This window comes from Nelusetta ayraudi, unplaced genomic scaffold, assembly GCF_046127955.1.
Source record: "Nelusetta ayraudi isolate G7.1 ecotype Tasmania unplaced genomic scaffold, CSIRO-AGI_Nayr_v1 ptg000076l, whole genome shotgun sequence".
NCBI classification, from domain to species: domain Eukaryota; kingdom Metazoa; phylum Chordata; class Actinopteri; order Tetraodontiformes; family Monacanthidae; genus Nelusetta; species Nelusetta ayraudi.
Genome location: NW_027466126.1, coordinates 1,190,532 through 1,211,459, shown reverse-complemented (window position 1 = coordinate 1,211,459; position 20,928 = coordinate 1,190,532). Strand labels below are relative to the sequence as shown.

General features: G+C 44.2%; 3 protein-coding genes across 6 annotated transcripts in view; 2 read left to right on the top strand and 1 right to left on the bottom strand.

Moving 5' to 3' along the window:
* znf462 (zinc finger protein 462) overlaps positions 1-7,820 on the top strand; it is a 42,602-nt gene extending 34,782 nt beyond the window's left edge. For 2 of the 3 annotated variants that reach the window (XM_076043774.1, XM_076043775.1), the window contains exons 9-13: positions 113-252; positions 903-1,126; positions 1,357-1,708; positions 2,512-2,641; positions 3,852-7,820. In XM_076043774.1, coding sequence (XP_075899889.1) covers positions 113-252; positions 903-1,126; positions 1,357-1,708; positions 2,512-2,641; positions 3,852-4,071 — 1,066 coding nt within the window. In that variant the 3' untranslated portion in view covers positions 4,072-7,820. The remainder of the gene's footprint in view (positions 1-112; positions 253-902; positions 1,127-1,356; positions 1,709-2,511; positions 2,642-3,851) is intronic. The other variant, XM_076043776.1, reaches the window with a different exon arrangement.
* Positions 7,821-9,722: 1,902 nt separating this feature from the next.
* On the top strand, positions 9,723-13,943 carry rad23b (RAD23 homolog B, nucleotide excision repair protein). Its single transcript, XM_076043674.1, has 10 exons — positions 9,723-10,176; positions 11,245-11,326; positions 11,719-11,798; positions 11,880-12,040; positions 12,145-12,200; positions 12,365-12,492; positions 12,612-12,732; positions 12,816-12,943; positions 13,063-13,233; positions 13,343-13,943. The coding sequence occupies exons 1-10, from the start codon at positions 10,111-10,113 to the stop codon at positions 13,454-13,456; spliced, it is 1,107 nt and encodes a 368-aa protein (XP_075899789.1). The 5' UTR covers positions 9,723-10,110; the 3' UTR covers positions 13,457-13,943.
* Positions 13,944-16,006: 2,063 nt separating this feature from the next.
* On the bottom strand, positions 16,007-20,614 carry klf4 (Kruppel like factor 4). Of its 2 annotated transcripts, none has more exons than XM_076043680.1 (5): positions 20,222-20,614; positions 19,931-20,038; positions 18,324-19,215; positions 17,530-17,700; positions 16,007-17,102 (listed from the first exon to the last, which is right to left on the bottom strand). In XM_076043680.1, exons 2-5 carry the CDS (start codon positions 20,018-20,020, stop codon positions 16,927-16,929), a joined length of 1,329 nt encoding a protein of 442 aa, XP_075899795.1. In that variant the 5' UTR covers positions 20,021-20,038; positions 20,222-20,614; the 3' UTR covers positions 16,007-16,926. The 2 variants fall into 2 exon arrangements, with proteins under 2 accessions (XP_075899795.1, XP_075899794.1); XM_076043679.1 differs by having other exon boundaries at positions 19,931-20,042; positions 20,222-20,613.
* Positions 20,615-20,928: the final 314 nt, after the last annotated feature.

Below are 20,928 nucleotides of genomic sequence, written 5' to 3'. Positions count from 1 at the left end.
CCACCACCACCGCCGCCCTCCGACTCCCCCCGGAGGTCAGAGAGATAGAATCACAAGCGCTTGTGTTCTCAACTACTATGTGTGTGTGTGTGTGTGTGTGTGTGTGTCCCAGGCATACCTTCACTGTGCACGTTGAGGCCGGCCACAACCACAGCGCCCCCGTTGACGTCCCCAAAGACCTGCGCTGCCCCCTCTGCCTCTATCACACCAAACACAAGAGCAATATGATCGACCACATCGTCCTGCACCGAGGTACAGGACGCGTCTGTCACGCAAAACATCTGAAGCGTGCAGCACTGTGGTCTTTCTTGCATGGAGCCAGTGGAGAAGCTGAACAGGGCGTGTTGCTGCACGTGTGGTTTTTAAAAAAAAAAAACTAAAAGTGCAGGCAGGAAGTTAAATACTAAAGACAAAGAACAGTTGTGGCGGCAAAATCTTGATTCGTTTATGGTTTATGGACCACGGCCCAGTTCACTGTGAGAGAATATTTTCACGGACACGAAAGGAAGTTAACAATTTTTTCTGTGCTGCCCAGAACCAAATGACCCACGGACCGGTACCGGTCCGCGACCCGGGGGTTGGGGACCGCTGGTTTATGGGACCTGCTACATCAGTGGTAGAGGAGGAAAATTTGTTTTCTAGACATTCAAATTCGTTCATTCATTCAAAAACATTCATTCAAAATTCAAGAAGCTTCATGGTTGTGTAATATTTAGTCAAACATTGATTTCAAAAAAGAAGTTGCATTATCATTTGGAAGAAAGATGGTGTAATTTTTTCGTAGGACTACATTTTAGATATGAGCAAAATAATGTATTGTTTTCAGTTGATTAATTGCATTGGAACAAAAATATATTTATATTTTCTCCTCCACTCCTCTCCTTAATCCGTCCCTCCTGCAGAGGAGCGCGTGGCTCCGCTGGAGGTCAGCCGCTCCAAGCTCTCCCGCCACCTCCAGGGCCTGGTGTTCCGCTGCCACAAGTGCACCTTCACCTGCTCCAGCGACCATGCGCTGCAGCTGCACCTGCAGAAGCACGCCGAGGTCAAGCCCTACCAGTGCCAGCTCTGCTACTACGACGGCAGCCGTCGCAGCCAGCTGGAGGAGCACCTCCGCGTCGAGCACAAGGTGGGTGCGAGGGGCCCAGGAGTTCCGTTGCTCTCCTTGAAGCAAGATGGACGTAGCTTAATGTGCAGGGGGATTGTTTTTGGAAACGCTTACTTAGGTACAAATACATCTGTGAGATTAGAGGCGACCGTGACCAAAACATTGGAAATGGGAATTGAAACAGTGCAGCGGCGATAAACACTCTTGGGGGCTCTCAGAGTGAGCGGCTTTCACTTCCTGTTTCCCATCAGGTCATCCGAAACTTTGAGTTGATGGGCCGAGTCGACCTGGACCAGCTGGAACTGATAAAGAACCAAGTGAGCAGCGGCGAGGAAGACGAGGAGCAGGAGATGATGGAGATGGGGTTGGATGGAAGCGGGAAGGAAGCCAGCGCGGAGGACGAGGAGGAGGAGGTGGAGGAGCCGGAGGAGGAATATGAGGACGAGGAGGGGATGGAGATGATGGGGAACCTGGGCCAGGAGGACCGGGAGATGGACCTGGAGGAGGGAGATGACAGTGTCAGAGAGGAGGGGGAGGAGGAGGAGGAGGAGGAGGAGGATGGAGACGTCCAGGAGATGGAGGAAGAGAGACACGCTCCTAAAGGTAAATGCACATTTTAGTGCAGTAATATAAGAGACCATAAACTTTATGTTCAAGCGTTTATGAGTATAAATATTTTAACTCTTGTTTTAATCATCCTGGAATATCTGGAGCTCCTCCCAAGCTAAAACAAAGTTACAAGTCCTGTTTATACAAGCGACTTATAATATAATTACCTTTTTTTCCTTTTTTTTTTCTCTCAACGTTATTCAAAAAGTGTTTCGCTAAAACAAACAGTTACTGGAAATCAGCTCTTTGTGATGTCACAAAAAGCCACCCACGAAGCCTCCATTCAAACAAAAATGCATCCAAGGGTCTGCGCCAGTAAGCAGACCCCTGGACCAGGGGTCACCAGCGTGGTAGCACCTAAGGACCACATGAGAAGCCTGCAGGCCTGTTCGAAAAATGGCACAACTTGTTGAGCTGCGTGTAAAATTAGATTTTATCCAACCTTGTTTTGTCTTTGTTGAGAATTCTTGAGAACTCATTAGCATGATCATCATTTATAATCAGAATAATTCTAATGATAATAACATAAAATTGCAAGTTTGTTATTTCAGTAGAGTGTAGCAAACTGGTTGCCCTTCATTTGACTCAGGACCCATGAAGTAGGTCTCGGGTTCGAAAAGGGTTGGTGACCCCTGGCCTGGACAATCTCTCACGCACTTCCAAAGCAACTTTGCTGAGTCACATGACCGGCTAACAATCCACACGATTGGCCGCTCGCTGAAGCAGGAACAGACAACGTCACCGCCGTCGTACGGACGGAACTCCGACGACTGACTGATCTGAACTCTGTTTCCCAGAAGCCCTTGCGTCTCCCACCAGCAGCACCAACAGCGGCGGCGGCGGCGAGAAGCGTCTCCCCTGCGAGTTCTGCGGCCGCTGCTTCACCAACAGCCTGGAGTGGGAACGCCACGTCCTGCGGCACGGCATGTCAGTGCTCCTCTCACTCTCCTTCACCGCTTTGTCTCGCTGGTGCTGCTGCTGGTGTGTGTGTGTACGCAGCGATCCGCCGTGCCGCTGCCCACCTGCCGTTCTGGCCTTTGTGCAAGCAAAAATACCTCAGAGGTTCTCGTCTGCAGCTCGTCCTAGCACCTGCTTCCTGTTTTTTTTTTTCTTTTTTCTTTTTTCCTTTTTCTTTTTTCCCCACCCGACTGAAAGGAAGCCGATTTTGAAATTGGAACCCGTGCGCAGTTCTGAGCCTGACTGATTTCAGCAGTGACGTCGCCCATTGGAAGAGCTTGCGCGGGGAGATAAGAATCTAACCTTAAGCAAGAAGGTGTAATTAAGCAGCCCGAGCAGGTGGAGCGAAGGAGTGGTATGCAGGTGGATGAGGTTCAAAAGAGGTGAATTGAAATGCCGCGCAGGAGTTAAATGGGGACAGGGGTGAGAGAGAGCAAGAGGCGGGGCCTGAAATGTCTTTTAAAACAGCTGAAAACAGCGCGAGGAAAACGCGGCAGCAGAATCTGAACGACACCTGATCTGATTTTGTCTTTTGGTTTCGTTTTGTTTTTGGGGTTTTTTTTGCTCGCTTGAACCACAAACCAGTGTGGTCCCAATGTCCGACATTAACGAAGCTCAGCAGCGGTTATTTTCTGAGATGAAATACTCAAAATAGTTTCCAGAATTTATTGCGACGAAACATCGCAATAAATTCTGCCACGTGTGCGGGAACTCTTTTTTTTGTTTAATTTTGGACTTGATTGTCGCCCTTTGGCGCACGATGAAGATTTCTGCTTTTTTGAGGTGAAATACTAATACTAAAATAAGTTGCGCAAAGTTCAGACAAGCTGCCAGTTGCTGTGAATAAGTTAAATATGTTGATCATGTTTATTTTCACCCCTTGATTTGAGAAATATGTTTTCTGATCATCGGTTTACAGCATTTTATCAACGTTTGCATTGATTTCAATTTGATTAAGATTTTAATTTAAATAACAGTAATTTAATGCTAATTATTTCTGTATAAACAGAAATTGTATGCTTTGGTTTGAAGTTTATGTACTAGTTTTTTTATGTATCGCTCAAGCCGTTAAAGAGATTACGTTGGATTTAAATGTTTTTAGTTCCTTCACAGTTTTTCCTTTCTCCCTTTTATATTTATCCTCATCCTTTTTCCTCTGGCTTCATCTTTTACCTACCAGGACAGTGAACAACAGCCGGACGGAGAGCAGCCCCACCTCCACCGGCGAGGCCTCCGTCTCGGCCTCGTCGTCCACCGGCTCCTCCCACCTGCCGGACGCAGGACTGGACCTGTCCGGCGACAGGAGAGAGGAGGCGGAGCAGCCGCAGGCCAGCCAAAGCCAGCTGGGGGAGGAGGACAAAGACACGCTGGACACCAAAAAGGATGAGCAGCTCGGCTGAAGCGACTGCGGCGTCGCTGCTGCTGCTGCTGCTGCTCGGAACCGAGAACCGGAGGTAGCGCCGAGTCGCCCGTCTCGCAAGCCGTACACGTTGGGAAAAGATCCAAACGGGAATGGATGGAGAGAAGTGACTTTTGACGAGTTGACGCATCACTAGATTTGTAGGTGTTACATATTTAAGTATTAGGCTGTGCTGCGTACAAACGGCTGAGCTCTTGAAAACGGGCAGTCCCCTCGGACAGATCTTAATATATTGGTAACCAATAGTGAACAGAACTCTTTATTGCTGACATTCTGGTCAAATTCACCCTGAGAGATACCACCTGGATGAAACTATTTATGAAGAATGTTGCCCCTCCCCCGCTTCCCTCCCTCCCCACCTCCTCCTCCCTCCAAAAAAAAAAAAAGATCAACTAAATTGAACATTTTACTAATGAATGCACCTTTTTTTGATCCCTGCCCCTCCCCCACTCACCCTCTGCTCATCCAAAAACAGAGTTACTGTAAATCTACCCTGAAGGGAATTAATGTGATATGAAAGCATTTGAAAAAAAAAAAACTGTTGGCCCACTGTTGTAGAACTACCTTGTCTTTGTTTTCTTGTCGAAATCTGAGACCGTTTTTTCTTTTGTTTTGTTCCGTTTTGGGTTGTTTTTTTGTTTTTTTGTTTTTTTTTCGGTCCCTTCACCATTAGCCTTGTGTTTAATGTGTATTCCTCGAGGGATAGTCGCACCTTATCTACCTTAGTGAAATTAAGAATCATAGTTTCTTTACTCATACGAAAAAAAAAATGAACCCGTTGCCTTGTTTCTTCCCTGATGTCTGTAGCAAATTGCTATATTTTACCTTCCTTATTGTTACGATTATACTACGTATAAGACTCCAGCCTGTGGCACCTTTTTTGCATTTTGACCTGTGATGTTTTTATCCAGTAATTTATCTGATCGGGATAAAGGCTTCACCAGAAGAGAAAAAAAAATAGACAATAGGACTATTGCAAATTTCCCCTCCTGTTGTGAGTTATGACGTTGCCGTCGTCCTGGGTTGAACCGTTGACTCCCGTTAACTCGTCCGCTCTGTGACAGAGACGTGTTTAGTGTGTCATGAGTATGTCCGTATGATGTAGATATCCGTTCAGCGACTAGCGAGCGTCAGCCCGGGAGACGAGTGTGGTATTATTGCGATGGGTAGTCAGGAACGAGGCTTGTCTTTTCAGTGCAAAGTCCATCAGTGCACGTTCGATATGTGGATGAACCAGATGTGATCCCAAGCTCCTCCCCCCTCCTGTCCCCCCGCCTCAACTGGAGTGCACCGGCCGCTGCTCGCTCGCCTCGGCTCGATCACACTGTGCACAACAAATCACGGCTGCGTGCCCACGTGCCTTAACATGCACTTCCTCCATTGGCCACTGCGGGGCTTTGATGACTTGAGGCAGACGGCATCAGCAGTCTACAGGCCTCCACTGCAAGAACGTTAGGACAACGTAAGAGCTGATTTCAGCTTTGAGCAGACAAAATATCACTTGCAGCGTGAAGTGACTTGAGCCAATTGGAGTTGTTTTAAGTGTCGCCGTTCTATTCGAAAAATGCAATCAGCGAGAGAGGGATGCCTGAGTTAAAAAAAAAAAAAGGAAATCCGAAAATATCTATTTTTAAAGTGATCCTCTGAGTAATTGTTACTTCCCGCCCCGCGAGTAATTCTCTGCTGTTGAGCACCATCTGGGAGTGTCTTTAAAATGCACCAAATCAAAGTATGTTATTGATAATCTAAGTCAAATCAGTATGTTATTGACAGCCAGCGCTAATCAGCATATCCTGGTTTATCAGTCGAGCACAAAATCGGTGACATTACGCACTGAAAAGACAAGAGCATCTGGGTTAGAAAAAGACCGTTTGCAACTGAGCGTTTTAATTTGACTTTTTCACAGCATAAACACACACACACGTACACACACTTACACACACTGGCACGCACGCACACACCACCTCTAAACTTGAACCCCTTTAAATTCCCCCCCCGGTGCATCAGCCAGCATTTCTGTGCTTTGTGGGGTTTTTTGTTTGTTTGTTTGTTTGATGTTTGTTTTTTTTAGAAAAGGGTTCTTGCATTATTGTCAATACTGACAAAAGACAGAGATTGTATTTGTTGGAAGTTGCTGCTTGAATGCCCTAAAGCCTTATTAGATGATAAATAGTAAGCAAGTTTAAAAAAAAAAAAAATGAAATGAATAAATAACTAATGTCCAATTCCAATGAGACAAATAGGCGGCGGTAAACAGTCGGAACAATAAATCCAATTTTAATTTAATAGAGGAGCACAATTAATGTGATTGTGTTCTTGGCACCAAAACACGTACCAAGCCTGCTGTGTTCGCTGCTGTGATTGTCTTTTACTGAGCATAGAACCATTGATGGAAATGGGAATTCTGGGTTTGGACCCGAGAACTCTCTTGGAGTTCTGCAGGAGGAACCCAGGGAGGGGAAGGATGCGATCGCAGCCGTGTATAGAAAACAAAACTACATGTTAAGTGTTTAAACTGTGGTGTTTTGGAAAGGATACTTTGACCTGTTTTCTGGTTTTGTTTTGCTTTGAACTTCCTTTAGGTGTTCTTATTTAAGAAAAAAGCAAAGGAAAAAAGAAATGAGAAGATATAGTTAACCCTCAGGGGCTTCTTTCAGTCCCCAGTTCAACATTATTACACTGTTGTACAATGTCTGGTCACAATGAAAAAAAAAATCTCCTCTTTTGTACTGTAATGGGAGCGAGCAAATAGAAAGAGCGGTGTGGTTGTTCAATATTTAAATGCAAAATAATACATACGAATGGCCAGTGCTTTTATTGTGAAGGAGGAAAAATGAGGCAGAATAGGCGGGGAGTAATTACTTTTTTTGTTTGTTTGTTTGATTGTTTGTTTGTTTTCTGGGCATTCAGCTGAACTGCTTGGTCCTTCTCTGGGATTGGTCCCTGTGTGAGGTCCCAGTCCAACCTCTGACACTTCAGTAACTTCTACCTGTGACCACTAGGGGCACCGAATCAGCCTGTAGTCAACCCAACCAACCCTCGGTGGGAATGTAGCAGCCCCACTGTGCTCCTCAGTCCTCCTGGATCCTGGACACAAGAAAAAATAAAGCAGTTTGAGTTGGTGCTGAGTTTTCAAATAATAACAATAATGATAATAATAATAATAGAAACCCTTTGCTGTTCTATTTTATTTTCAGGACCAGCTTGTAGCTCTGAAAGTGAACCTGCTTGAATACTGTTGTTGTAGAAATAAGCTTTTGTAAGGCAGCTCATCGCCCAGTTTGGAGGAATCTGAGACGACTGGGGTGACTGAGCTGTTGACCCCAAACAAAAAGAAAAACATAAAAAAAAAAAAAAGTTTTGTTGGTCTGTGATCATTTTCAGATGACTATGAATCCTTCACTGTGTGCAGTCTCACTGACTGTCGTAACCCCGTTTTGCCCAAAGTTGCGCCCCCTGCTGATAACACACTGGATACTTGTATATATGTTTGGTTTGGTTTGTTTTGTTCCGCTGCGTTTCTCTTTCTCAGACTGTTGTCTTCATAGTTTGACACTAGAACCTCTCCTTTTTGCCTTTCTTCCCATTTAAATCTGATTACCTGATGGTGGGTTGTGATGTTGCCTAGAATGATTGTTTACAATTTTATTCCATTTATCTCTGGATATTCTGTAAATATTGTAATTCATTGTCTTTTTTTAAACTTGATAATAAAGTTATCAGATAACAGCCGTGTCCATCATCTCTTCAATCACAGTCAGACTCAAACTAAGAGCACAAGTTTCTTGCGCATCCTGCCATGAAAGGGACTGGGACTTCAGAAACAGGTATTCTTGTTAATGTTGCAATATGCCACCTTACCATTAGATGCTGCTAAATCTTAGCCCGCTGGCTCTTAATCACTGAAACATCTGAACACCTGTGACAGACGGCTTGAGATTTTTAATCATATTTTCATCTTGATACATTTTGTATATAGATTGTTCAGACAGCCTGCCCTCTTAAAAACATTTTGGGAAGAAAAAAAATGAATAAACCCATCTAGCTTGCTGCTCGTGCACCTTTTCCCCCTCCAGTCAACTTTCTACAAACACATTTTGATGCAGCACTCTTCGAACAGCTGGCCCTTCCAGCAGTCACCTTTGGTGGCTAACGCTTCAATCACCATCTTAATTTCATTTTGACTATGTGTTATTATTAGCATTACTCCACCCCTGACCGCAGTGACTCATGGTGAGTCTTTTCCTTTCTGCCTAAGTTGTTCAAAATAGACAGGTTTGTGACAAAGACCAAATGAACAGACAGAAAGCTGTGGAAGACAATACCAAGGCTATGATTATCAATGTTAGTTGAGAGTATTTTTATTCCGAACAAATGCAGCAATTATTGAATAGCAAATAAAAGTGAGAGAAAAAACATTCTAAAACATTGATGTTTCTTCACACAGTAGGCAACATTGTCTGTTGGTTTGCAAAAGGGGCCCCCAGCCAGATGCTAATGCTGTTTGGGAACTCCTACCATAGACTCCACCACATTCTATATCTGGGGTGACATACAGGATTTCCTTTCAAACATGTCCACAGAGCCCTTGGAATGACCAATAATAGCCCCAGCAGGAAATAGCTTGAGGCTGAGGAAACATCTCAGAGGCCTTCACTCTGAGTCACACCCTGCATGTCTCTTCCCTTTTTTCTGTGACCCCTGCAGCCCTTTGCTGTCTTCCACTTTACACCATGCTATGCTGACCAAAACCACAAAACCTGCAGATGCCAGTCCTTCGACTCACAATTTCTAACAGTGATTGATTAAGGATGCTATTACTACCCTACAGAAGACAGTGGAGGATGTATTTGTTCAGAAGATCTAATTTCTCAACGAAGTCATCTGCATTTCATCTCTCAACTGTTACCGCGGCAGCCATTACCAGGGTTCAGACTGTACTCTCTTCAGCTCACCACATCAGACCGATCAGTCATCAGTTCGACCTTCATAAGAGGAGGGCAGACTGATGACCCCTGGAGACAGAACACAGAGGCATAGCCTTGCGTGGAGAGGCAAAAAGGACGCACGCACACAGCTTGTGGCTCCTGTTTGTGAATACTGGAGAAGCATGAGGAATGCCTGATGAGGACGCACTCGGTCAAGGCGCTGCTGATGTCATTGTGGCTGGTTGTGGAGGGATGCAGATGTCAGGAGTGACGAGAAGGCAGTGCAGAAAGTCAGAGAGGCACAGTTGAAAGTTATTCTGAGATATTTTGAGACAGAATATCAAACCGATGTCTGAGAGTGTGGTGTTGAAGTTCTTCCATCTAATTATTCGAACTTGTGATGTTGAACCTTGAATGAAAGTTGATGAAAAAAAAAAAAAAAAAAAAAAATCTGGTAAAAAAAAACAACAACAACAACAAAAAAAAAAACGTATAGACTTTATTTAGTGGGTGCGTTTAAAAAAATAAAGGCTAAAAGACAAAAGCGTAGATTAAAGTACATAAAATACACAGATGCCTTCCCTTTTTATTACGATGTCACGCCAAGCGAAGTGTTTTGGTTGGTGAAAGGAATAGGCTATTTTGTTTTTAAGTGTTAGTTTAAAAAGGTTGAGAATTAAAATACGTATTTAAAAAAAAATAATAATATAAAAAAAAAAATAAATAAAAAAATAAAAATCAAATAGCGTATCCTTCACTAAAACGTATTGGTGACGGACATGAACAGGAAGTGTAACCATCTCACTTCCTGTTTGCGACATTCCCAGTCCAAGAACGGCGTTTCCAAGCGCGAGTTCGTACCAGGCTGCGTCTATATTTTCAACAGAACTCCTAAGACAGATCATCTCTTATATTGACGAGACGATGACAAAGTAAAGCACGAAGGCAAAAGAGGAGAACGGACACGCGTTTGCTTCCCGTTTGTGTCATCTGCTGCAAATACGACGCCCACCGACGCATTGAGCCGAAAGTCGTCAAATAACTGAGTCACGGGTTGATCCGAAACACCGGGGGTCCGAGATCTTGACAAGATGCTGATAACTTTGAAAACCTTACAACAGCAGACGTTCAAAGTTGACATTGATGAAGAGGAGACGGTGAGGAAACTAAAGCTGTGCATTCATAAAGTGTGTAGGGAGAGAGAGTTTTGTCACAGAGACAATGGGAGAAATAGTTGACAGTTAGCTTCGCTATTGACAGCCGCAACTTGGAACGAACGATAGTCATGTGTATGTTCATAGACCAATCTAACATTAACCGAGCTCGATATTCCCGGGTTATTATGTACTATAAATGCCTGAAGTGACGCTGGATCTTAGTCAATGTATTGACATTTTATTAAATTAAGTCTGTAAAGTAGTTTTGGACGTTAACGTTTAGCCTCAGTCTACCTTTGGATCCATGTTAGCATGGCGCCTGTTAATGTTTACCAATTAACTATTAACTTACAGTCTAAAAGAAAAACACAAACATACTGTTTATATTGTTACATGTTTAATTTATCCTAAGACGACGGCAATAGTTACTGTCGGTTGTCTTTTGTGATGTACAGCTAATGCTAAAGATAAAGGTTATGCGTTTAGCTTGAATGGCTACAGTTTCAGTGAGTGACTGCAGGACTGTCGATAAATTAACGCTTGAGTGACCGATGCTGCTGTGAATATTATGAAGGCGCGTTAACTCTCCAGCGAATCAAAATTTAATTTACTTTCTTTAATATTATAGTTGTATAGCTAATTTCCCCCCAAATAATTGGTAACATTCACATGTTGCAAACCTTTGTTGATCTCAGATTTAATAGTTGAATAATGTACAGGTGTAAACGTAGTCTACAACACTCGATTATATATTCCCAAGTAATCGTTAATTTAATATTCCTGATCTTTTTTTTTTTTTTTTTTGAAACAGTAATTTATTGACGACCCCTGACCCCAGGAAGAGTTCCACTTGAGAAATCTGACATTAAAGCTGATGAACTTTAAAATTAATTTATCTCACTTACAGTGCTGGGAGAGAAGTCATCCTTGAAAAGTTTGCAACTGTAATTCCCGGAGAGAATATTATTCAAATAATAAAATATATTTATCAGTTGTTCAATGGAATTGACGCTTATATCAGATAGTGTATTAAAGGGTTTAAAAAAAAATAAAACCATCTTTTCACAGGTGAAGGCATTAAAACAGAGGATTGAAGAGGAGAAAGGAAAGGACAATTTTTCAGTGTCTGGACTCAAACTGATTTACGCTGGTATGTTTAGTTACGATAGCTTCTAATCCCACTTTTTTTCTCTTTCGCTTGACGTTATTGCCCCTTTGGCATTCTCTTCCATTTCCCAGACTTCCCAGATTGGCGCATTAGTAAGTACAGGTAGCTGTGTCAGGGGGTTAAACTGCAGTTTATGCTAGTTTTCATGTTAAAACTGCATAGCTCAACACATTAACGCAGGAGCCTGTCAGATTGGCTCACTACTACTTCAAACTTTTACAGGCGTCATCTTCAGACAGTCTGAATAAACTACTCATCCCTTATATTTAAAATCCCTGCATGTAATGCATTTATGTTTTGTTTTTGGGTTGTTGTTTTTCAGGGGGGAAGTCAGTCAATAGAAATTGGAGAATTGTTTTTCGTTTCTTTTTTAGGTAAAATCCTTGAAGATGACACGGCCCTCAAAGAATACAAGATCAATGACAAGAACTTTGTGGTCGTCTTGCCATCAAAGGTTCGGCGGATGCACTGCATTTTGGTGTTTGGACGTAGTGACTCGGCTGTATCATAAGGTGTGTTTCCAATTCTATTGAAGGAGAAGCCCAGCTCGGCGGCTCCACCACCGTCTCCTGCCGCCTCAGCTTCCAGCGCAACGGCTGCTGCGTCAGCAGCGTCCGATTCTTCACCCGCCACACTGCGTCCTGCAGATGACAAACCAGAGGAGCGACAGACTGAAGCAGCAGCCAACCCTGACGGGTACAAATGAGACGATTAGTATCTTGAATTTGTTTTTGAAGGGATTTACAAATTAGTGTTTTCTTTTTTTGTGTGTGTGTGTGTGTTTTTTTGCCCCACTCCAGAAGCTCGGCCGGCTCAACAAACTCGAACCTCTTTGACGAAGCACGTTCAAATTTGGGTAAGGCTGGATTTTTAACAATTCAAATCGTGGCTTTCAATATTATTTTTAGTGCAACAATTTAATTTGCCCTTTCATGAAGGACCCTGTTGCAGCCGATCACAGTGACCGACTCTGGGGCTCTTGGTCCCTCTACCCATGGTGCACTCTTGTGTTCCCTTTAGTGACAGGCTCATCGTACGACGTCATGGTGAACGAGATGATGCTCATGGGCTACGAGAGGGAACAAGTGGTTGCTGCGCTGAGAGCGAGCTTCAACAACCCCGACAGGGCCGTAGAGTACTTGCTCACGGTGAAAACTCTTTGCTTGCAGGCTTTGCGAATGTGACAGTGTCCCGCTCAAATATATCTAAATATCCTTAAATATATATCATGTATTAAAGCTATGTTGCATACACTGTATTGTTCTAGGGCATTCCCAGTGGAGGCCAAGCCGCAGGACCTGAGGCCGGTGCTCCTGCTCGTCCCACCGTTCCCAGCGGAGACGTGGCCGCCCCTGCCAACACCGGCTCCTCACCCAGCGCCTGGGACGGTGAGTAGTCCGCACGCATCGTTCCAAATGACCGTTTGCTTCTCTCGTCGTGAAGTGACACCTCTCAATTCCGTTCCAACCAGTCAACCCCCTGAGCTACCTGAGAAACCAGCCCCAGTTCCAAGCGATGAGACAGCTGATCCAGCAGAACGCCGCCCTGCTCCCCGCATTGCTGCAGGAGATCGGCAGGGAGAACCCGGAGCTCCTGCAGGTGAGACGCCACACGAGGCCCGTGCCGCTTTAGCAGTTCACGTTCTCAGCGTAACGTCTGGAGAGTTGTTCCGAGGCACAGCGATCCGTCGAGCCTCAGCTGTCATTGTGCCACTGCAGGAGATCCGAACCAACCAGGCGGATTTCATTCAGATGCTCAACGAACCCAATCCGGAGGCGGTGCCTGGAGGCGGGGGGCTGAGCGCTGGAGCGACAGCAGGCGACACGAGCAACGCCAGTCCCATGAGATACATCCAGGTCACACCACAGGAGAAAGAGGCCATAGAGAGGGTGAGGACAGAATAACTGTTAACCGTTATCTCTGTCAGACCGGCGAACAGCATGTTTGACGCGTTCTTCTTCCCAGTCTTGTTGAGTTGATTTGCGACTCTCGTTGCAGCTAAAAGCCTTGGGATTTCCAGAGGGACTCGTTATACAGGCCTACTTTGCGTGCGAGAAGAATGAAAACTTGGCTGCCAACTTCCTTCTACAGCAGAACTTTGAAGATGATTAAACAAGTCGCTTTCACATGCCTTTTTTTTTTTCCTTTGCATTTTGATTGTTTATGTTCATTGTTTGCTTGGGAGAACTTTTACTACCCTACCAAAAATGGTTTTGTTACTCCTTTCAAATTCAAAATTGTAACAACACTGGATCAGTATCTGCCGTCAAACAGGGTTAAGTTGTTATTTGTTATCAGTTGAAATGGCTTAAAACAGTATGAAGCACAGAAGTTCTGGAATTTTGCATCAGAGACCAGCTATTTGTTTTTGTTTTTGTTTTTTGTTACATATTTTAATTGAGATGAGTATGATTATTTTTCATAAAATGCAGTATGGTTGACGTCTGTTTTCAGATGTGAGTTCAGTTCAGGGCAGATGTTGGCTGCATTAAGGAATTGAGACTGTTCTGTTGGCAACATGTGAAGAATAAAATAATAAATGTGTTGACTGATTATACCTATAAGTTGTTCTAGTTCTAATAAAGTGTTTGTAAATAAAGTGTGCATAATTTGTGTTGTGTGACGACGGCACCGTTGTCAGAGTCTGACAAATGAGTGACGCACAATAATTTGCTCAGTGTCTGGAGGATGAGCAGCGCTCTGCCAGCCTAGTTTGACTTGGGATTTGAACCCTGATCTATTGCATGAGGGTCAGTGGTTTAACCCACTGAGCTTCTCACCAAACTCCTCAGTCTTGAGACTGGCAAGACAATAAGTTCTTACCTATATGCACAAAGTGAATTAAATTTTGGGAAAAGTTCAGTTGCCCTAACGTGGATTTGAACCTCTGTCTTCCACATCAGTGACGGCAGTCAAACCCACTGAGCTAGCTGACTTGTTTGAGTGAAGGTACTCGAGGCGTACAAGTAACTGTTTTCAGACACCGTGACATAAAGTTTAGGAAAATGCTAACTGAGCTGACCGGGAATCGAACCCAGGGTTACTTGACGACAGGCGACAGCGGTCTAACCCACTGAGCCATCCAGACTCCATGACTAACTTCACAATAAATTTTGTATTAGTCTTGAAGGCAGTTCTCCTGCACCAGAGTCAACAGCCAGACCCTTCGAGCTACCTGCTTTGCACAGGCTATCAAGGCATGTCATGCATGTCATGAGTTACTGCTTTAACAAACACAAACAACATAGTGATTGTTTTATTACAGATAAAAAATAGAAAAGGGGAAAACTTTGTTTAAAAAGTATCGGTTTGATAAATTAACATGTTTTTTTTTTTTTTTCTTTATTGTTCATAATATATCAGGCGTAAACCCTCGAAATCTGTACGTCTATGACCAAGGACGTACCTGACAACAATCTACACACAGCCCCCGGTCACACACATGCTTTACTGTCCCTGCTCCACCTTTAATAGTTGCAGCTCCCTCTAGCGGCTAAACTTAAAACAACACTACAGAGGCTGTATAGTGTCCTAAATTTACCTCGAGGTGGCAGCACAGACCACGACGTGTTTCCCAAAGTCAGCGCCTTTCAAAAGACATTTCACAGTTCGAGGACAAGTTACCTGAAGTGGCGCACAAAATGAGTCCATATCAGCACCACAGGGAGGAAAACTTGCAACACAGTTGTTTGCATATTTTCACTGAAAGTTCTAATTTCTAAATTCACCGTTCCAGCAGTTTAGACAGTGACAGCCAGTGTAATGATAGTTCACAATTTAGTTGGCAGGTAGTACATTTTTTTGACAATCAAATTGTCTCTAAAAAAGTCAACAATCACTTACATAGCGAACACACACAGGTAGAGTCTATTTTACAACTTTACGACTTGTAGTTTCCGAGAGCTATCGTTATTTTTTATCTTTACGATTGCTGTGACGTGTTCAGGTTAACCTTGATAGAGAGAACCACTTCATCATAACTCTATAAATTGCTCTTTTTACCTTTTGCGCAACTCAGCTAATTTTCAATTTAACATACAGGCATTCTATTAGGCTTTTTAAATCCAGTCTCTATGAAGTATCTACACGCGTGCACTGCATGTGAACCCCCTCACAAAATCAATGCAGAGGACACATATTTAAGGCATTATCTCACCTTTCCATCTCTATGTTTTTCATTCAAACGGTGCAACCGAGAGCCCCTACTCCCAGTTCACCAACTCAGGTTCGGTGTCAACTTTGAATGTCAGCCAGTAACTCGGATGTCCTCCCCCATTATTCCCAGTGACAGGTGAAAGGAGAATCCCATGGAAACAGGACATTAGCAGCCTTCTTTCTTAAAAAGGAAAAAAAAAAAAAAAGGGTTTTCTTTTAACTGTAACATTGTGTTGTTGCCTGCAGCGATCTCACTATTATCGGAAGGGGATATTGTGTGTGAGCCGAATTGGAGCTTTAGGCGCCATTTAAATCCGCGTCTCTGCTCTAAATCTCCACCACGTACGTCAGATGCTGATTTTCTTCTTTTTTTTTTAAAGAAAACATTTGCATGCCAGTTTTTATGGCACTGACATGTGTGACGACTGATAATGATCAAGATATGCTGGAGTATAAAGGTCATGAAGGCGCTCTTATGTCAAATACATTTTTTATTATACTGTAAAATACAAAACAATAACAAAACTTTTATTCACAAATGTACAAAATTCAAGATTATATTACATATTTTTTGGCTATAAACAAAAAAGAATTCTTTGTTCAGAGTTCACTCATTCAATACAAAAATATGAATGTCTCATATAAATAATTGCACTTTGCAGCTGCAGTGCATTGAACATTGCCATCTCCGCTTGGCAGTGAAGTGTTCACCTGATTTAGGTCCAATTGTGGAAAAGAGGTTTCTGAGAAACACATAAACCACCTTATGGCACTTTATATTTTTCATAGTTTTATTCTTAAACCTTTGGTACCTTTTCTATTCTTCTTCCTCAGACTCACTGAGCACCTTTCCATATAAGTTAACATTGTACCTGAAATCAATACAATTGCAGGTGAAATGTGAATATAAATATAGATCTATCTATTAATACAGTTTGTCTTTTTTTAAACAGTGTGTTGGCATGTTTTGCTGGGAGAAGGCTTCCAGAGTCGTTTTTGTCTGTTGCTCCTGGTTTCCCTGACAGAAAATACATTTCCAGTTTACAGAAAAAAAAAGAAAAGAAAAAAGCGGCTGGCACCTGGTCCTCCAAGTTTTGTCGGTTAAATAAGACAAATTCCAGTTGGTCCCTTTCAATAAAAGTTTACAACCCTGACTGAGAGGTCTCGTCGAGTCACCTGTACAATGTGCGAAGACGGGATCGGCCTCGAGAGGAACACTAAGGCTCTTGAGAGAATAAGTAATGCTCTGCTTTTTCTTTTTCTGTTTGTTTTTTTCTTTTTTCTTTTTTTGCCGTGAACACCACAGCTTGTCTCGTTGCTCGACAGCTTGAAGGCAGTTTAAGGTTTGTTTTTTTCTTTCTTTCTGTTTTCATTTTCTTTTCCTTTTTTTTTTTTTTCAAATGTGGCCTTCATTCCATGGCTCGGTCTCATAAATGTCTCTTCATGTGCAGGGAGAGGTGGTCTGACCTGGAAAAGGCCCGGTCACATTTCTGACACTGGAATGGCCGGTGGCCCGTGTGCTTCCTGTAGTGTCGGGTCAACTCATCAGAACGCGCAAACTTCCAACCGCAGCCGTCCCAGTCGCAGTGGTATGGCTTCTCCCCTTTTGGTGGACACACAAATACACACAGACATGCAACAGTTAGCCGAGGTTAAACTGGAGAAAGCTGCCCCCCCCCCCACCCCCCCCCCCCAGCCACCCCCACCCCTGTCCATCCTGTCCGGCAGCTACATTATAAAAGGCCGGGCTAAGCAGCCTGAGGTTTCTGTTTGAGCAGGGATCAGTATCATCCTGTTACGCCGCACCTGCCAAACGACTCCCCGGCACCCATCCCCCCACCGCTCAAACCCCCACCGTTCACAGCTCAATGATCCACTGTTTCAGCGCGTAACGTGCAACAGATGTCCGGGACGACAATTTCCTACGTGCATATGACATAGCTTAGCTTGATATGGCCGGTGCGATGTGGAAAAAAAACAAAAAACAAAAAAAAAAAAACAAAATGCTGATGTCACGGGAGTGAACCTACCCGTATGTGTGCGGTGATGAGCTTTGAGATGGGAGCTCTTTGTGTAGGTTTTGCCGCAGCCGACGTAGTCGCACGTGTGCGTGGCGACCCTCTTCCTGGGCCAGGAGCGCCGGCCGCGTTTGGGTTTTGGCTCCTCGGGCAAACAGTCCCCACTGGGGATCATGAGGGGTTCTGTGCAGCGCAGACAGAGAGAAAATTCAGGAACGTTACACCGGGCCGACAGGTGTGCAAATTGGCGTTGGATTGCACATGAAGGGGACTAAATATTAGAGAACAGCAAAATAGAGGTCGTAAAAATTTTAAAAATTTAAAAAACTTTCAAAATGAGGCAAAAAGGTAAATCTAACTCAAAACGTATGATATTTGAAAGTTATTAAAAATGTTTCCGACCTGCTTGGTATAATAACAGAAAGTGCAAGAGGTTTTTACTGGCTATCAAAGTTCCTCTTCATGTAGGAATAGATCATTTTAAACTGTCAGGTGTGTGTAAATGCTCACATTTAAAACATATATATATATATATATATATATATATATATATATATATATATATATATATATATATATATATATATATATATATATATATATATATATATATATATATATACATATATATATATATATATATATATATATGTATAGATATATATAAAAAAAGAGTCTTTGTATTAAAAGCTGTTCTGTGTTGGTTTAAGCCATAAGCATTTTCCTTTTATTTTCAAACATGATTGAAGACCTAAACCATTCCAAAGTCTTTGGATGAGGAAGGAAAAAAAACAGCGCACACTAACCTTGGTACTGCATGGAGGATGGCTGAGGGTAGGAGGCGTAGCCCTGCGGAGAGCCGTGGTGGTATCCCTGCGGAGGTAGACTGATCTGAGTGAGGGGATGCCCCAGGACCTGATGCTCCCTGCTCAGGGGATGGTCCGGCGAGAGGGAGGAAGATGAAGACAGCCTGCCGCCTGTCATGGATCGCCCTCCGTTGGGAAAACCAAGCGGGTCCAAGTGACAGGGACGCTGCTGCTGGCTCCTCGGGCCCTGGGCGTTGATCCCAGCCAGGTGTAGGTCCATAGGCTGCGAGATGGTGCAGGTGCTGGGGTTCTCCTGCTTTATCCTTTGGCAAGGGAAGGACGGCGAGGCGCGGGAAGGGACCGGCTCCGAGGCGGCGTTCACGCAGGCCGTGGTCACGCTCACACCTTGGCTGTACTCCCCCATGTCCATCGTGGTCTTGACCACGAACTTGCCGTGGAGGCTGGTGGGGTGGAGGTACGCCGGGTCCAGCTCGGGTCTCATGAGCTCCGCCACGAAGCCTCCCGTGGGCGAGACGTCGCTGATGTCTGGGATGGTGTAGAGCAGCTCACTGGCGGTGCCCTGCGGTGAAGGCAGGGCATAGGAGGAGGAGAAGGAGCCCGGCGATGGAGACAGGCCCTGGGCAGAGCTGCACGCCAAGGCCTCCTCCTCCTGCTGCTGCTGCTGCTGCTGCTGTTGCTGCTGCTGCTGTTGCTGCTGCAGCATAGAATTTGAGAGGATGAAGTCGTAGTCTAAGTCCAGGTCGGGGTCTACGTGTTTTTTGGACATGCTGTTGCTTGTTGTGCTGGTGGCAGTTGGATGGTCTGGGTCCGAGCAGCTGTTCTCCATTGGCCCGCCGGGTCTCTTAAGCAGGGACAACTCCTCCTTCCATCTCTAGAGGAAAGTTACAGAAACTCTGTGAAGTTTCTCCCGAAAATGAAAGCTGTTTGTGAGATTCCGACAGCAGCCGGGGGGGAACACACTTGGGTCCAAGCTGCATTTCTAAAGGTCGTGTTCTCCTAAGAACAGACATTGCTTAAAAGAGAGGGGAGAACCTGAATGTGCAATTGAAACCGAGTGTAAAAAAACAACACTTAAGTGCAGATCCAGGCTGCTTTGGCCCCTTTAATCACAGCCAATTACTGAGCAAAGTCTGCTGGAGCAAGTGTCCGCAACAAGGACGTCGGCAAGTGTGGCCGATTCCTCAAGAAAATAAATAAAAAAATAAAAAATAAAAAAATAAATGTGTCCAGACACAATTCAGACAAACTCAAAAGTGATCAAACTCACTCTGCCACTAAACCACTGCAGCCAATTTGTAGTCAATAAACGAGCCGTTGCGATATAAAGAAATAAACACCATGGTCGTAATTATAGACAGTCAGGAGTGTTTGGGCTATACTGTCCCATGTGTGCTTCCCCCGGACTCGGCGCTTGCTGAGAGCTTACTGGATCAGCCTGTGTAAACTGGTGCACGCCCCAGCAAAGTGTGGTGTCGAGCCCTATCTCTGCACTGCATAATGACACAGTGGCATATACAAATATATCCCAGTGCGCTGCTCCCCCTCTGACATGGTATTTCATGAGAAAGTGACCGCATGCTACTCACTGAATTGGCGATTCCGATGGTTTTGCTCTTGACAGTGGGGCCGCTGGCGAACGTAGAAATAGATGGGAGTAGAGTTCCACCTAAAGCCATCTCGACGTCATTTGGCGGCTGCCTGGGGAATAAACAGAAAACAGTGGTAACTCCTTGCGAGGGGGTGGCTGATCCCGGATCCAAATCCAGGTCCAAGTCCGGACGCAAGTGTCAAGTAAAAAAAAAAATAATAATAATAATTTGAAGGAGGAAAAAAACAAAAGTGGAAAAAGAAAAACAAAAGTTTCTGAAAATCCACACCTCATCAGTGGGAATCTGGAAGCAGAATTCTTGCGGTTTGCTCTTCGCCGTGTCTGTCTGCGCTGGGATTGTTGTTGTTTTTCTGGTTAAAAATATTCCGGGTATGTTCAAGTTTTTTGTTTTTTTGTTTTTTCATCAAACTATATCCCAGTACATGGTTGCCCGTGGATTGAAGGCGCCGGGCGAAGGAGCCGGACGAGCAGGTTTCAACGCCGAGGCAGAAGAGAAGCAGAGGACTTGAGCAGTCGAAGAGGCGATGTGTTCGGGGGAATCCCTCTCGTCTGTTGTCATGCAGCAAACCGGCAGGCTGGACTGCGAAAACCGCGTGAGAGGTATCCTTAAATCACTGGGGCTGGACCCTTTTTCTATATTGTCAATGGGAGGGCGCCGATATTCTTTTGTTTTTTTTTTTAACAAGGCAGTTCCGCTTGGTCCCGCCTTGTCCCGCCCCCTCTGCGCTCCCATTGGCCGAAACTCTGTGCTCCAGATTAGCGTGTAGTTGTGTTACTGTACCTCTTCACCTACTTTAATTCCTCTACGTGTTTGCGACAGCGTTTAAATACATTCAACAGAACCCCATCGTCTGCGTCCCCAACGTAATGTGAACCTTAGGAGTTGACTATTACAATACTCAGACAGTTATTGATAAAATAAACATGCTTGAAAAAAAAAAACGTCCCTATAGTTTCTCTACTATCCCAACTAGA